Here is a 16,176-nt window from a genome sequence, read left to right on the forward strand (position 1 = left end):
CTGAAGTTTATGTACAGCATACAAGAATAGCATGTTCGTACCAAAACAAGTATTCGCCATAGCACTCGCAGCCATTACCTTATCCAATCTTACCATTCATTGACTCTACTTGAGCACGCAACGAACTACGCAGTGAGGCAGTGAGCAGGTAAACATCATATCAGAAAAGGTTTGTGACATTGCTATGCTAGTATCGAATCGACATGTACATCGTACATACACATTAATCACCGGAGGCCCACCATAATCCAAGGGGAGAATCGAGCGGCCTGGCGTAACGGGGGTTAGGGCTAAGGGGATTTCCGAATAACTTCCAAACACATTCAGGTATCTCCAGGCTAAGCGGGGAAAATGGAACGCTTGCAATCATGGGGGTTCACGCCCCTTTGCCTCCCATAATGAAACAAAACTGCGTTTCTCTTCTCTTCTTGATTGTGTTCTGCTATCTTCACGACTGGCTTGCGAGATAGTTGGCAGCCTGTTAACAGAGTCAGCCACATACGCAAGGGGTGATGCATGCGATCCTTAAAGGAAATCAATCCACTTACCCTTTCCAAGTTGTAGTCATACTTTTCCAAAGCGAGAATGGAGTCCTCTCTCGAATAGCCCATGCTGGTGAGGTTCTTTAAAATCGGATCATCATGCTCGCCCGTGTGTGTCAGGGCTCTACCAGGAGTTGGCCGAGTATCCTCTGCAGGAGGAGCAGGAGCAGGGGCAGGAGCACTTGCTGTGGGGTTTGCATTAGCGTCACTGGGTGAGTCGAGACTGGCAAAGATGGCATCCCAGTCCTGTGCATCCGGAGCCGCTGCTGAGCTCTTCGATGCCGCACTAGCAATCTCGCCAGCGGCCGGTTTTGGTGATACTGATCCAAAGTCGTAGCTGCTCTCTTGTCCAAAGGCAGTAGACTCTGTCTTGGCTTGGCTGGGTGGCGGGCTGCTGTCGAAGACTGGGTTGAAATCATCCAAACCAGATCTAGAAATTGTCTGGAAGTCATCATCGGCAGAACCCTCTTTGGCATCTTCTAGACCCTCGAACTCGTCATCAAGATCGTCAAAGGAAGACTGGGCCTTGGGCTCCGGATGTTGTGTAGTCGTGGGCGCTGAGGTAATGCTAGCCTCCGATGTCTCGGGAATAGTAGGTGCTGCCGTAGCAGTAGCAGTAGCGTTATGGATAGACGTAGGGGAGACCGAATCCTCAGTCGCAGGAAGAGCAGCCGCAGCCACCGGAACAGTCGGGGAAACGGCATCCTTGGGCTCCGTGGGAGGTTCAGTCTTCTTCGCTTGAGGAGACGCCGGGGCGAAGTCATCATCAAAGCCGCCCCCTTCGCTGGCAGTATCTGAATCGTCGTCATCGTCGTCACGGTCAAGCTCGGAGATGGGTGGGAATTCAGAATCAAAAGCTGAGAAGGGTTTGGTTGTGTCAGCACCCGACTTGTCAGAGTTATTGTGTGCGCTGGTGAAGCTTGCAAATGCATCATCGAAATCAGCCTTGGCGTCGTTCGGGCCCATCGCAGCAAATGGGTCAGAATCCGCCGCAGCGCTGCCTGTCGCAGCCGCAGCCGCAACCACGCCTGCAGCCACGCCCGCGGCTGCAGCTCCAGTGCTCGAAGGCTTCGCATCACCTTGAGCAGCTGACTCACGGAAGCTCGCAGTTGAAGTAGATGCCGTGCTCTGACCCGTAGCCGTAGGCTCCAGGGGGAAGGCTCCAGGCAGGGAGGCTGCCTGGGGGGTCTCGACCTCACCCTCGGCTCGAGAAGCGGGCGGCGAGACAGCCCGAGAAGAGCTCAGAGACTCGTTCGCGTCGGCAAACGGCAGGAAGCTCGAACTGATTTGTCTAGACTGCGGGGGGGCAGGAGGCTCAGCTGCGAGGGTAGCCTGCCTGCTGATATTGGGAGGCATGGAGACAGGAGGTGTCGAAAACGAGCCCACGCTAGCGGTCGACGCACCTGTGTGTTGCGGGTTGAAGGAGGTAGCTGGCGGCGGGGTGCTGGCAGTGCCGACAGGGGGAAACGCTGGCCCAAAGACATCGTCAAAGGACTTGTCACCACTCGAAGGCTTGGCAGGCGGCGGCGAAGTGAAAGTACCCATAATATCAGTGCTTCCCGTTCTCTTAAAGAAGGGATTGTTTCCACTGGCAGTCGAGGGCGTTGGGCTGGCTACTTGAGCCGACGACGCGACAGGAGAACTTGTGTTCACCTGGCGAGACAGCTCCTCGTTGCTCTTATGGAGATCAGTGATCTCACTTTGTAGCTTATCACGCTCACCCTCGTTAGTTGTCAACTGCTTCTTGTTGATAGCAACGAGTCCCTTTTGCTGTCGCGCCTCGGACTTGAGCTTCTCGATCTGGGGCTTCAGCTGTGCGATTTCTGCATTGAGGTTGCGGATTTTCTCCTTCAGGTTGGCGTTCTCTTGCTGGTCAGCTTGCAGTGCTGCATACACTTGCTGGTGCTGCGTCTGCAGGTCTCGGTAGGTGCCGTCCAGCGTCATGCATTCGCCTTGTAGCTTCTTCGTCTCGTTTCTCGAGGTATTGAGCTGCACCTGCAGAGATTCGACATCCTTAGCTTCCTTCTCATACATGGTACGGAGTTGGGCGAGGCGGTGCTCGAAGTTCTTCTTCTGGGAGTTGGCCTGGTTCAGCTCGTTCTGCGTTGTGGTGCGTTGGCCCTGAACTTCCTGCATTTGCTTGGACAGAGAGCCGACCTGGTTCGACAGGTTCGCAAGCTCGGCCGTCTCGTTTGTCAACTTTTTGCTGACCTCAGGGTCACCGTCTCCCAAAAGATCTTCAGATGCTGAGGGAGCAGGGGGCCGACCGGAGTTAGAATCTCCAGTGTTGTGAACTGTAAGTCCACGGCCGAAAGAGGATGAGGGCACGAATGGCTTGAACTGATTGCCGGTAGGCGATGGCCGGATAGGGGACGAGGGTGCTAGAACAGCCGAGCCAGAGCCGAACGGATCGTTCGCATTCGAGCCACCGGTAGACAGGGCAACTTGAGCAGGAGCGGGTGCTGGCGGCGTATCAAGGCCAAATAAGTCATCAAGAGCAGACTTCGGGGCGGGAGCGGGAGCCGGAACTGGGGCCTGGGCTTGGGGTGGAGGAGGAGCATCAAAGGGAGATCCTGAGGTCTGAGGGCGGGCCTGCGTTCGTAGGCTAGGCGGGATGAGGTTTGGTGGGAGTGATGCCGGAAGGGAAACAGTGCCATCGCGTCTAGTTCGCTGCTGACGGATCAAATACATGGCAACAGCAAAAGTGTCTCTGTTCAAACGCCCCTCGGAGTTGATGTCTGCGAGATCCCAAATTTGGGCCAAAGCGTCCTCGGGGAGGTTCGATTGACTGAGAAAGGGAACAGCCTCCTCGCCTGTGATGAAACCTTTCTGAGTCTTGTCCAGGTCGTTGTAGAGGACGTCGAAGCGCTGTTTGTCGTCAGGAGTGACTAGCCAGTCGCTAGCAGGAGCGCCAGTCGTCTGCGCGGTGATGGGCGGGCGACCAAGAGGACTACCAGCACGATACTGGGCTGTGCCGCTGAGTTGTCGCGGAATTGCCGAGATAGGCCCAGTTGCAGTGGGTGATTGCCTAGGAGCGGGAGGTCCGCGTCGAGTTGCGGCCTCGTAGAGAGGTGCTGGGAGGATATTGGGCAAGCCTCTGAGAGCACCCGTCTTCATTGATGTGAGCAGGTGCATGGCAATAACGAACTCGGTCAGAACCAATGCTCCGCGCTGTTCAGTGTCGGCCAATTGCCAGATTCTGCCCAGCACTTCAGTCGGTAGGCCTGATTTCTCAAAGATGGACTTAGCCGCATCGCCGGGCAGAAGATTTCCGGCTTGCAGCGGCTGACGCTCGAATAATCCAGAGTATTGATTAACCTTCTCAGGTGTAAGAGGAGGAATCCTGATGGATCCGCTGCCAGTGCCTTGGGCTTGTAGAGCGGCAGCGGGCGGGGGTGTAGGAGACGCGAGACCGGCTGGAGGAGGCATGCCATCAAAGCGCGGCAAAGGTCCTGGTTGGAGGGCTATCTCAGTCGTTGGCTCACGTCCAGCTTGGCAGTGGCCGATGAGTCTCAGCACCAACCCGAAGCCTGCTGGGGTCAAAAACCCCCGGTTCTCCTTGTCTGCAATTTGCCATATCTGCAGTCTTTGGCGTCAGCTATCATCGTCGTTTCTCGGGTGTTGGCACCGGGTTGTGTCCTTACCTCTCCCAGTACCCTTGAATCGAGTCTAGTCTTTTCAAAAAACTTGACAGCGGTCTCGCCAGTGACAACTCCTACGCTTTCGGTATCGGCTTGGCGGAACAGTTGGCCATAGAGACGTTTCTCTTCGGGGGTCAGGTTCAGGTTCGGCGCGGCTATGAGACACGGCTGTCGTCAGTACGCTGGCTCTTCTCTATTCAGGCTGGCGCGCAAGCGCTACAGGGACTTGCGCACTCACCAGCATCGACGCCCTCGGCAGACATCTTGAATTATCAGGGCTCCTTTCGATAGAAGCTACGGGTCTTGCGCGGCTTGGGGTGGCCCGGATTTGGGTGATTGGCGGGAAGGTTGGTCGGTTGTCGTCAATTTGGATGCGATTTCCGGGGGGTTGGGGGCTCGATCAACTCCGGTTCTATCAACGGGGAAACGGCACGTTAGAAACCACACATACGCACTGACAAGGAAAATTAGGAATGGGTTGAAGTTACCTTATGCCCAGATGCTGTGCCCGGTTCTGTTATCTCAGAGAGAGATGTAACAGGACGTATCTCGTGTTTGGACGTTGGTTCCTCCCAACGTAATTAGGTAGGTAAGGTAGCGAACAGCAAGCAGGAGGTCGATTGTGGACGGCTGGGGGGACTGTTGGTCTCCGCTGGCAGGTCGTCAGGCTGGCCAAGGTGATTCGCAAGCCAAGCCACACACTTGGGTACCTCTGCCTTGAAGAGGTACGTACCTCAGTTCCCGTCCGTAGTCGACCTGCACCGATGCGCCCCATCTTAAAGCTCGGCCACGCCTCCCGCTGCATCCCCATCCGCATTTGACACATCCGACTCCTCCGCGCCATGCTTCCGGTACCATTGTATCCCGTCTGCTGCCATCCAACCTTACCCAGCGTATCGAGGATGATTGTGATTGTGTAATGTAATGATTTCTCCTAACATGCCTTCGGAAACAGAGCCTCCGATGATAGAAGTATTCTACGATGAAGACTCGCATAACAATATGTAGTCGTCGACCTGAGTGAAACGCGGTACAAGGGTGGTACTGAGGGTATCTGTATGCCGGCGGGAATACGTAGCACTACACAACTCGAAGCATTGAGGTGATTCATCCCCGTGGTATTAAAGTCGGCTATTCTTTTCTCACTCTAACAACTGAAGTAAACACGCCTTTGGCCCCGTAGGACGACAGCATCATTGCAAACATCCATGACACCAAAGCCTGCGCCCCATAAAGAATCGGGGTTGTTGCTGCGCAACTTGATCCGCATCCAATCGCCAGGATATACACTTCTTAGTACTCAGCCTCAAGACCCTCCTCACCCTCGAGGGAGTCGGCAGCAACCTCCTCGTAATCGCGCTCCAGAGCAGCGAGATCCTCACGAGCCTCGGAGAACTCACCCTCCTCCATACCCTCACCAACATACCAGTGAACGAAGGCACGCTTGGAGTACATGAGATCGAACTTGGTTGAAAGGGCGGACCAGGCTTCGGCAATGGCAGTGGTGTTGGAAAGCATGCACCTGGGATCACTGTCAGCGACATACATTCTCACTCTTAAGCAATCATGGCAGAACTTACACAGCACGGCTGACCTTGGCGAGGTCACCGTTAGGCACCATCTGGGGAGCCTGGTAGCAGATACCAAGCTTGAAGCCAGTAGGGCACCAATCGACGAATTGGATGGTGCGCTTGGTCTTAAGGGTGGCAACGGCGGCGTGGGCATCGTTGGGAACGACGTCACCGCGGTACAGCAAGCAAGTGGCCATGTACTTGCCGTGGCGGGGGTCACACTTGACCATCTGGTTGTTGGGCTCGAAGCAAGACATGGTCATCTCTTGGACCGAGTTGGCCTCGTGGGCGGCCTTAGCGGCCGAGATCATGGGCGCGTAGGCGACCAGAGGGAAGTGAATGCGAGGGTAGGGAACCAAGTTGGTCTGGAACTCGTTCAGGTCGACATTGAGGGAGCCGTCGAAGCGGAGGGAGGCGGTGATGGAGGAAACAACTGCAGAACACTCGTCAGTATTCTACGTTTCTGACAGGAAGCCTTTTGTTGTCCTTGTTCTTGTAAAACTTACCTTGCGCGATGAGACGGTTCAAGTTCTCGTAGTTGGGGCGCTCAAGGCCCAGGTTGCGACGGCAGATGTCGTAAATGGCCTCGTTGTCGACCATGAAGGAGCAGTCAGAGTGCTCGAGGGTAGTGTGGGTGGTGAGAATAGAGTTGTACGGCTCAACAACAGAGGTAGCGGTCTGAGGGGCGGGATAGACGCAGAATTCGAGCTTGCTCTTCTTTCCGTAGTCGACAGAGAGACGCTCCATGAGGAGAGCACCGAAGCCAGAGCCGGTACCACCACCGAATGAGTGGAAGACGAGGAAGCCCTGAAGACCAACACAGTTGTCGGCAACACGGCGGACCTTGTCGAGAACCTGGTCAATGAGCTCCTTGCCAACGGTGTAGTGGCCACGAGCGTAGTTGTTGGAGGCATCCTCCTTGCCAGTGATCATGTGCTCGGGGTGGAAGAGACCGCGGTAGGGGCCAGTGCGGACCTCGTCGACGACATTGGGCTCAAGATCGCAGTAGATGGCACGGGGGACGTACTTGCCCTGGCCTAGACACATTCCTTTCGGTCAGTACAGTACTCAATAGATGGCTCGGAAGCTTTGTCTGGCCAAGATCGTACCAGTCTCGGAGAAGAAGGTGCTGAAACCATGGTCGGGGTCGGCAGCCTTGCGCTCCTCGGTCAAGTATCCATCGGGCTGGTGAGAGTTGCACGTTAGCATGCTGAACGGAATGAAAACGAAGACGTGTTGGAAGCTTACCTGGATACCGTGCTCGAGGCAGTAAAGCTATAGGATGTTAACGATTAGTTTGTTTCCTTCGAGCTGGCGTTTCCAAGTTTATTCTCTTCGAGTATCGCTTTGACAAGTCGTTTTCAACAGTCGATTCGGCGATATGGGGGTATCGAAGAGAAACGAGAAACATACCTCCCAGCAGGAGTTGGCGATCTGGCAACCAGCCTGACCGACTAAAGTGACAAGTTAGCAAGTGTTCAAAGGCAAAAGACCAAATAGCCGTTATGGTAGGCGATTGCGGCATGCGCATTGGTAGCTGGGGGTGAGGATGCGGTGAAGGCGGACGCGTGGGGTCGGGGGATCAAAACAAAAGTCGGATCTGCTTACCGTTGATGCTGATGACCTCACGCATATTGGCGGCGAATTGTTTGAGGTTATAGACAAGCGACTGAAAGAGGAGAGCAAAGAAGCAGGGCTCGAGGAGGTGAGAAGCAAGCAAAAAATGTCGTCTTTGCAGCTATCACGAGAGGATGTCGGACAGGAGGTTGAAAAGGTTAGGTTAGGCCTGGCGAGTGCAAGGGGAAGGAATAATAGGTGCTGGGCTCGTGCTTGTGGTCTTTTGGGTGGTGCAGTGGACTGCCAACTGATGGTGCTTGCTGGCAGAACCGGGGCGCGGAGACCTTGGGACGTGAGGTGAGGTGGGACGTGGGACGTGGGACCGGGTTCCTCAGGTGGTCGAGAAATCGGGGTGGGGTAGGAAATTTGGTGCGCCAGGGGCCGTGTAGCGAGTCCGGCGAAGTTTTGTTGATATGAACGGGCCTAAAGTGGTAAGCGCGTCTGCCCACGGTCTGTTGTCGTTGGCGATGCCGTCCAATGGCAGGAGCGCACGACGGGAGGCACCGGGGATGTCTCATTGGCCCCCTGAATGGGGGACTCGGCAGGTACAGGGCAACCTTGGGTACGTACCTCGGAACCTGGCACGCTGGGAAACATTGGAGAAATCGCTCTGCAGGCTACCTAATCTGCCATTGGCAGGCGAGGCTCACCGCACTTCTACGTAGTAAGGTTCCCTCAGGAAAGTTGTGTTAGGCGCTTGGGTAAGGTACCTAAGCATCTCAGGTCCCTTCCATTCTGTCGTTCCTCGGTCGGAGTGACAGCTCTCAGTGCGGGAGGTAAAGGAACTATGTATTTATTTATCACCATGCCCTGAGGTACCACACAGTACAATACGAGAAACCCTCAAGCTGGGGTGGTCCAATCTTTCTTTCCAAGACGTGTTCTACGACGATTAGAAATGGAGACACCAGCCAGGTCTTCCTGCATTCATGTATGGGTACCTAAACACTTGGGCAACTAAACATCGAACAGTCGTTGAAGAACAAGTCTCAAGACGTTCATCCTACAAAACGCGGAATTGGATGTATGCAGACAAGGGTATAGGCTAGATGGGGATAGTCTTCTTCTGTTTGGCCTCTGAGAAGACCTCCAACAGCCTTCAAGCATCAGAAATAAGCTCAGGCAAATGACAGCCGTTGGATAAACCCAAACACGAGAGTCTCTTCATACGGAGCCCGCATCTGCACTCAAGGTCCATGGAGAGTCAATTAGTAAGGCGGGTTCCGCACCTCACCAGGCTCCAGGAATCCTCAATCGCCGTGTGGAAACAGGACCCATCGGCGAACCGCGGTGGCGGTAATAAAGCAGCAGCCTGGCGTTGTATCAAAATGGAATTCGATAAAGACGTTTACTGTTTCATGTGTAGGTAAAGTAGAAGCCTAAGATCTAAGACAGGAGAAGGCAGAAGAGAGAGGGAGAAAAAGGCCAAAAGCCACCTTGAGAGAAGATTGCTAGCAGCCTGCAGAGCAATAGTTAGGTGCTATGGTAAGGGTTGAAGAATGACAGACCAATCCTCTCGAGCGTCCCAGTCCCCTCACCCTACATCCCTGTCTCACACTCTTCTCGCCGAGTAATCCCTACCTACCAAACAGCTTCACTCAACTACATTGCTGATCACCATATCGTCCGCCACCGGCCACACCTCATCACAACAAAAGCTGTCCAGGCAGCCGATTAACTCCTCAAGGCTTCCGAATAACTTACAACCGGAACCTGCTGCCTCATCGATACCTAGCCAACAGACAGCTATGCGTCTAGCCTTCGCCGCCCGCCTCGCCCTGGCCTGCTGCCTCGATGTTGTTCGAGCCAATACCGAAAAGGTTATCTTTCTTGGGCCCGAGACGGTCAACGTTCCGACCACGCCACCAACAATTCAGGACCTCCGTTTAGACGTCCTCACACCCGATGAGTGGTCCAAACGGGTTCAACTGCCAGCGTCATTTCCAACCTCGGACTCTCCACTGGGCACGACATCCTGGCTGCTGCTCACCAACTTGACCCAAGGCCAGCGTTACGAACTTCGAGTGTGTTGGTCGGCCACGGTACGTTATTTGGTGAACCCTTTTATTATCTGGCATATTGTCTGGCATAGAATTCTTATCATATACAGCAACCCACTGCTTTCGCGCTCGATGTCTTTGAGCTGCCCGCTGTGTGGGATACTCCAGAGCTCATTTCATCATTGGCAACTTACGCATTCTCGCGTCAGTCTGATCAGGATGATGCCGACGCGCACCAAGCCTTGCAGAGCAGAGGACGGGAGCATGAAAGTTCGCTGCTGTTCCTTCGGGTTTCGGCCTCGGCGGACTATTTCACAGACAACAACACACTCATGGCCAAAGTCGAGCCCGTCAGCGTTGACTTGATCCTCGACCCGTTCTTGTTCAATGCTTTGCCACGGTCCTTGACGCCTACCGTCGCTTACATCGTACTCGTGGCGCTTTCAGCTTGGTTTCTATCTAAATGCATTCTCGCTTGGATTCAACCGGTACTCGCCGATGAAGACCGGTCCACGGAAACGAAGAAGAGGCTCTGAGCACGTAATCAATGCAACGCGTCTCCTTCTCCATGCATTCATCTCTTGCTCAAAACGAAAGGACCTCTAACGACAGGAATTCCACTGGGTACAAAAAAGCCCCCGCGTCTTGCTTCAAATAATATCCAAGGCTCGTCGCACATCTCCCATCATCAAGCAGCAAGAATTGAAGGAGGTGACAACGTCCACTTTGCCTACCAAATTGGCATTCCCCTGCGTCATTCTTGAGCATATCTTACTAGGGAAAACGAACGGCTAGGTGCAACAGTCCATGTGTACAGTTGACGTCGAAAGCCGCACCAAGTCTCACTCAGCTACGGGAGCACTCTGTGAATATACGCCTCTTCACAGACATCTAGTAGTGGTTGCCATAGCTGGGTTGTTGAGAAGGCTGGCCGCCGTAGGAAGGTTGGCTGGGATAGCCCCCTCCAGTCTGAGGGCCTTGAGGACCATTGCTATAGGTCGCGGGGTTATATCCTCCGTATTGTTGTTGCTGTTGGTGCTGCTGTTGGTGCTGCTGGTTGTGCTGCTGGTTGTGCTGCTGGCTTGGCTGGGCGCCATAGCTGGGCTGCTGACCATACGAAGGGGCACCACTAGAGGGTGGAGGTGGGTAGGACTGAGCATGGGACTGTTGAGACGGCGCGCCGTAGGAGTTGTTGTGATGAGGTTGTCCTTGGTTTGGCGGAGGCGGGTACTGGTTAGGAGGTGGAGCATACGACTGCTGCGAATGGTTCTGGCCCTGGTTCGGCGCAGGAGAGTGGTATGAACCCCCCGCTGGAGTAGATGAGTGCTGGTTATGCGAAGACGAACCAGGTGGCTGGTAAGAAGTAGGAGGAGCCTGGCCGGTGTAGCCTCCACCTCCGCCGCCACCAGAGGCATTATTGGAGTACCCGAAATCATTGTTGCCCTAGATGCTCAAGTCAGTCATGCGCCTGGCAACTGAGAGTGCACTCTCTGACATACACCGTGGCTCTGCTTGTTTCCGCCAAATATGGTGGCAACGCCACCCATTAGAGATCCAGCCAGACCACCTTGTTGTTGATGACCCGAGGACTGGCCGCCATGGTAATTTTGCGACTGGCCCTGCTGAGACTGCTTTCCGCTCGAGAGCAGGCTTGAAGCTAGAGAGCTGCCAATCTTGCCCAGTGAACTCTTGCCGCCCCCGCTGCTACTCCCGTGACTGTTACCGTGCCCACCGATACCGTTCATCAATTGACTGGCAATGCCACCGAAGGGGCTTGAGCTGCTTTGGTTGCCGGAAGAGGAGCCGTGATTCGAGTTCTTGCCGCTGCCAAGAAGCGCATTCATGGCCATGCTCTGGGGAGGGACCCAAGTCAGTAATCGCATTCGAACGCAAAACAGGAACAAAGCAGCGGGCGGGAAACGCGCGAGTAGGTTATATGGAGAGGGAAAAAGGGTCGCATGACACGTACGCCGAGTCCGCGATCGCCTGTCTGGCCGTCGATGCCCCTCGTACTGGTGGTGTCGGGAGGCATGGAGGGGTTGACGGGTTCGAGGGTGCCATCGGCATGCTTCACCGTCTGGCTGCCGTCAGGATGGGTGATGACCTCGGGTTGAGGAACACCATAGGGGTGATCAGAAGGTTGAGCAGGTGTCGCGCCGGTGGGCGCGGCATCCGTCGGGGTCTCCCATTGCGAGACGCCCGTGGAAAGCTGCACGAAGTAGTACTTCTTGCTCGCACCATCCCACTGGGCAATCCAGCCAGCAGGAAGATGAGGCGGGGCATACGTGGGGCCTTCAGCGCCCGGTGAAGTTGGCCCTGCCATGGGAGAGAGTACAGAGGTCGTCGTCGAGTCGGTATGGGCGCATAAGAGAGCCAGAGGGCGGCGGGTATGATGCTACGGCTGGAGGGGATCGCCAACAATGGACGTGTGGTGTTGACGGAGACGAAAAGTGGCGGGGAAGGGACGTAAGTGCGGTAAGGTATTGATGTATCCAAGGTAGGTAAGTTAAGGTCTGGATGGATACCATACGTCTGCGGGTAGGTGGTGGGCGTATCGGCACTAATACAGGTGGGTGGCCCCAGGATACAGGCAGTGCAGAGTCCAGACTGACTGGATCACAGCCCAGAGGGCAACCCGGGTTTAGGAGCCCAGGGTTTTATAAGGCAGAGTTCCGTTGCCAAATGAGACTGAGAGAGGGGTCCATACATTCATTGCTGCTGCGCTCTGACTGACTATTGACCCATTTCCCACAAAGAAGCCCGGGCGATGTGTTCAGCCACCACATGGACTGACATAGGCACAGACAAGACCCGAGTCTGTCGTGAGAGGGCAAGAGCACGGCAGCTGCTTCGGGGCTGGCTTGGCCAGGGTAGATGGCTACCTTATCTTGATGGAAGGTGGGTAAGATACCTTTGGTGACTGGTTTGCGGTGAACCTTGAGGGGACGTGGTAAGGATAACCCGGAAGATGTCGAAGATGAGGGCAAGGAACCTTTGCCTACCTACTTACCTCGCGGACAGAACCAAAGATGCCTTGCCTACCTTACCGTCAAGTTTGAACAGACATCTTTCTCCAGTGTGATGTGCAACAAGGTAGCCAAGTGCCAGACCTGACCAACAATTGGCGACGAAAGGGCACCGCCAGAAGTTGGACAATTAGAACTGAAATGAACGGCCCAGGTTCTCTCTGGTTAGGTACTTAGGTTGGGCGCCGGTGGAGTCGGGTTTGGCTGGGGCGACCATCTACGACCTGGCACCTCATGTTCTACTGTGGTAGGTAGATTCCTCTCTGTACCTTGGGTACCCAAGGGTATCAGTGTTTACGATGAACGTGAAAAGAGCCCGAGGAACACGGTAAGTTATTCACAGCCCACTCCGTACCTTACAAGATATTGCTGGATTGCGCTTTCCTGACAGCCAGACACAGCCTCAACAGAGTTGCTGAACGTCGCTGCTCAGGCTACCTATCTTCATCCTGGATGTATGCGACCAAGCCACAGCCCACGCATCTGTGGTGAGATGCTAAGGTACCGAGGTGGGCGGCCTCTGAAGCTTGGTTCTCGTTGCAGCTGCCCACCCAAGTTAGCCCTGCCAGTTCGAGGCCAGGTCTGTGATCTACGTAGTACCAGCCACCTAAGGCCCCCACTGGGAGTGGCTGAGGGCTGCAGACCGAGGAAACCCCGGCCATCAACATCATACTATCATACTATGGAACTTGACTCTACTGTGTATGGAGGCTTGAAGCACCTTTATGGTATCAAGGAAGAGTCGGATTCAATGAAAGACTATCCGTAGCGACAGAAACACAAACACATAGATAGGTCTCATTCAGTCAAGAAACCATCTGCATATCCTCGCAAGATCATCCCTCTTAAGGGCTATGATGTGGGCTAGCTGGGTCTTCTTGCCTGGAGTCTCGATGGGTGCTGAAAATGAAGACGTTGGAATGAATAAACAATGCAGCAGCACAAGTTGAATATGTCAACCTTACAGTGGTGATGTATTGTCGTTCGTTGACTAAGACGTCGCGCAAATAATCCAGCACCGCCAAATCGAAAGCTCTCGGGTGTCATCGCCCCTGTATCAACTTCGCCAAAAAAGCTTGGTGGGGAGTCGGATGATATCTCAATATCCACGTCCTTCCAGGTGCGGGCAAGTATCGTCCATATGCTTTCATTATGCACAAAGGGGCGAAACTACCTGCCCCGGCGTCATCTATGATATGATTACTTGCCAAGGCTTTACTAATCCCTCGTCGCCGGTGGTGACCAACATCTCTTCGCTCCCCTTCCTCTCCGTACCTGCGTCATATCGTTTGCACCATGTGATGTGGTTGATCTCGTACGGGCCGTGGGCGTTGGGAACCTCTGCCGCAACGCGCCACTTGCTTGATCCCACAGGTACTTCATCCGGCTTTCCGCCCTCGGTGACCTCGTCTGTCTCCATCGGTACGACGTCCCCGGCATCATTCGCCTTGCCTTCCTCAGTCTCGTCCTCCTGGTACACTACGATGATGCTGTCGCTCCCCGTACTGGCCACCAGCCCCGTCGTCGCACTCCAAGTCGCCGAGTAGATATCGCGCGTGTGTGCCTTGGGCAGGATCGCCGTGCACACCCATTCTTCGCGCAACGATCTCCGCATTGTATTGGGAATGCCTCCCAGCCCACCGCCGAAGCCTCCGCGGCCACCCGCCTCGTTCTCCTCGTCCTCAACTTGCAGCGTCCATATCCGTATTGTTTGATCGGCCGAGTAACTGAGCAATCTTGGGAAGGCGCCGTCTTCTCTCGGCTTCTCCTCCCATTGCACACCCCAAACGGTGCCCTCGTGGCCCTCCAGCACCGACACGCAGACCCATTCGCCGTCACCATCTTCGCGCCATATGCGCACAGTGTTATCGTAGCTGCTGCTTGCGAGGACGTCGGCGCTGTATCTCCTCCGTGAGTTGCGTCCCGGCACGTCAGGGCACCACGCGATACCCTTCATGTCACCGTTGTGCTCATTCAGCACGGCGACCGTCTCCCACTCGTCATCCCCTTCGGTGGCGCCCACGTCCTCCCATATCCATACCGTTTGGTCTCTGCTGCACGTGGCGAGATATGCGCCGGATGGCGCAAAGGAGACGCCCTTAATCTCTGAGTCGTGGCCCTCGAGTACGAGAGTAAACTCCCAGTCCTTCTCGCCATCGCTATCCGCATCGTCGAGGGAGCGGCGTGCCGCCTTGCTCAGGTCGATTTCGAGGGGTTCAGCGGCGTTGGCGCCGTCGCCAGAAAACGGGAGCTCGCCGTCCCAGCGCCAAAGTCCGGCGGTGGAATCAAAACTACCGGTGACGAGGCACAGCTGGTGAGGAGGGAGGTTGGGTTTCCAAGCTACCGAACGGATGGAGCGGGTGTGGCCACCAGTCAGGGTGCTATGGGAGGAAAGAGACGAAAGCGAGAATATCTTGACTGATTTGGAATATGCCGTGGCGATGAGTGGAAGCGTAGGGTGAGGTACGGAGCACCAGGCACGCTCGTAAAGATCGGGTGTGAAGGGCGTGAGAGGGAGGAGCTGGACCGCCGTTTTCGGCGCCTCTACCAACGGACTCATTTTGATGGCGGGTTTGCTGTGAGAGAGAGGTGTTGATGGTGGTTAAAGAGTACGTGCTTCAGATGCAATTCATAAATGGAAAAAATGCCGAGTTTCAAAAGAGAGCGTCAGGATACTGTGATAGACCGGCACATCGAGATACTGCCTATCTGGAGGTGCAATTCCTCAGGGAGGCCGTTGAGTGTGGGCAAAGTACCTATGGGAATGTTTTGTTACGGTGCACGATTATCAACCACTATCAGTAGAGAGATACCTCAGGACCTGATGCTGAGTGATGCAATCAATACCCCTCCACACCCCGGCGGATTTTTTTTCGTAGTGGACGGCGGGCAGTGAGTGGAGGGAACATGCCCCGCGTTGCTTGGGTCCATCAGGTCAAGCCCACCCACCTCAGGCGACAAAGGTTCGGGCAATCGTTGTTCCTACCAGGCGCCCCACTGTGTTCGGACCCGGACCTCGGTCCCATCTTTCGGACCCACGTCCGTCCATCCCGGCAGGTTTCCGTCATTCTATTCTGGCCCTCTGCCGCTCCATGACTCTGGGGAAGGAATTAAGTCCGCTGATAGCTTCTTGACCCATTCGTCGCCCAACTCCTCACAGTACTCACTCTCTTTGCCACTCTCGGGGCTTCCAAGCCTAGGTAGCTTAGACTTTAGGTACCGACCCGAAGCTCCCTTCTTGATCGGACCCAAGCAATCTCAATAGCTTTATTGTAGGACGTCTCAAACAGACAATACCGAGATCAGTAGCACACAGAGAACGACTAGATGAGCCATGCCAGGCAAGTAGTCTAACTACCATTGGCCATTCTTCCTTGTGCAGAGTAACAAATAAGTCCCACATGTCAAGTCAAGACGGGTGAGAAACAAGCTTGTGCGTATTGTGCAACCAAAATATCGAGGTTCTCACGGTTGTCAAGCAGCGATACTCACTTTGAAATACCTTTCGAAGACGATCATCAAGCCAAGATTCTGCTGCCTGTTTCCGTCCTTATCTAGTCTATCGTAGAAGGAAAGAAAAGACTAGAGGGGGCATCCAGCTTTATGGAGACTTTGGAAGGTACCTCGTGGAGTACACACATGTCTCAAACCTCGGCTCTCAGCACCTAGTATAGGTAGCCTCACAAGCGACTCAGAACGCCCACCGTTGGACTACATGAGTCATGGTGGGTTGTACATTTCCCCAGCAGCGCAAGACAATCAGTCGATCTCTATTGTTC

The 16,176-nt window shown here is 54.7% G+C and overlaps 5 protein-coding genes across 5 annotated transcripts; 1 reads left to right on the plus strand and 4 right to left on the minus strand.

Moving 5' to 3' along the window:
* Positions 1 to 448: 448 nt before the first annotated feature.
* CABS01_14874 (UBA/TS-N domain-containing protein) lies at positions 449 to 4,446 on the minus strand (the record flags this gene model as incomplete). The annotated part of the gene is made up of 4 exons (XM_060548212.1): positions 449 to 478; positions 549 to 4,121; positions 4,187 to 4,338; positions 4,422 to 4,446. 4 exons carry the CDS (start codon positions 4,444 to 4,446, stop codon positions 449 to 451), a joined length of 3,780 nt encoding a protein of 1,259 aa, XP_060392834.1.
* A 1,030-nt stretch (positions 4,447 to 5,476) lies between these two features.
* On the minus strand, positions 5,477 to 7,387 carry CABS01_14875 (tubulin alpha-B chain; the record flags this gene model as incomplete). The annotated part of the gene is made up of 7 exons (XM_060548213.1): positions 5,477 to 5,705; positions 5,764 to 6,187; positions 6,261 to 6,791; positions 6,864 to 6,939; positions 7,003 to 7,029; positions 7,168 to 7,208; positions 7,363 to 7,387. 7 exons carry the CDS (start codon positions 7,385 to 7,387, stop codon positions 5,477 to 5,479), a joined length of 1,353 nt encoding a protein of 450 aa, XP_060392835.1.
* Positions 7,388 to 9,119: 1,732 nt separating this feature from the next.
* CABS01_14876 (uncharacterized protein) lies at positions 9,120 to 9,907 on the plus strand (the record flags this gene model as incomplete). Its single annotated transcript, XM_060548214.1, has 2 exons — positions 9,120 to 9,413; positions 9,482 to 9,907. 2 exons carry the CDS (start codon positions 9,120 to 9,122, stop codon positions 9,905 to 9,907), a joined length of 720 nt encoding a protein of 239 aa, XP_060392836.1.
* Positions 9,908 to 10,262: 355 nt separating this feature from the next.
* Positions 10,263 to 11,694, minus strand: CABS01_14877 (WW domain-containing protein; the record flags this gene model as incomplete). The annotated part of the gene is made up of 3 exons (XM_060548215.1): positions 10,263 to 10,814; positions 10,871 to 11,224; positions 11,341 to 11,694. The coding sequence occupies 3 exons, from the start codon at positions 11,692 to 11,694 to the stop codon at positions 10,263 to 10,265; spliced, it is 1,260 nt and encodes a 419-aa protein (XP_060392837.1).
* Positions 11,695 to 13,586: 1,892 nt separating this feature from the next.
* Positions 13,587 to 14,957, minus strand: CABS01_14878 (WD domain-containing protein; the record flags this gene model as incomplete). Its single annotated transcript, XM_060548216.1, has 1 exon — positions 13,587 to 14,957. The coding sequence occupies one exon, from the start codon at positions 14,955 to 14,957 to the stop codon at positions 13,587 to 13,589; it is 1,371 nt and encodes a 456-aa protein (XP_060392838.1).
* Positions 14,958 to 16,176: the final 1,219 nt, after the last annotated feature.

This window comes from Colletotrichum abscissum (genome assembly GCF_030869225.1).
Source record: "Colletotrichum abscissum strain IMI 504890 chromosome Unknown Scaffold_59.1, whole genome shotgun sequence".
NCBI lineage: Eukaryota > Fungi > Ascomycota > Sordariomycetes > Glomerellales > Glomerellaceae > Colletotrichum > Colletotrichum abscissum.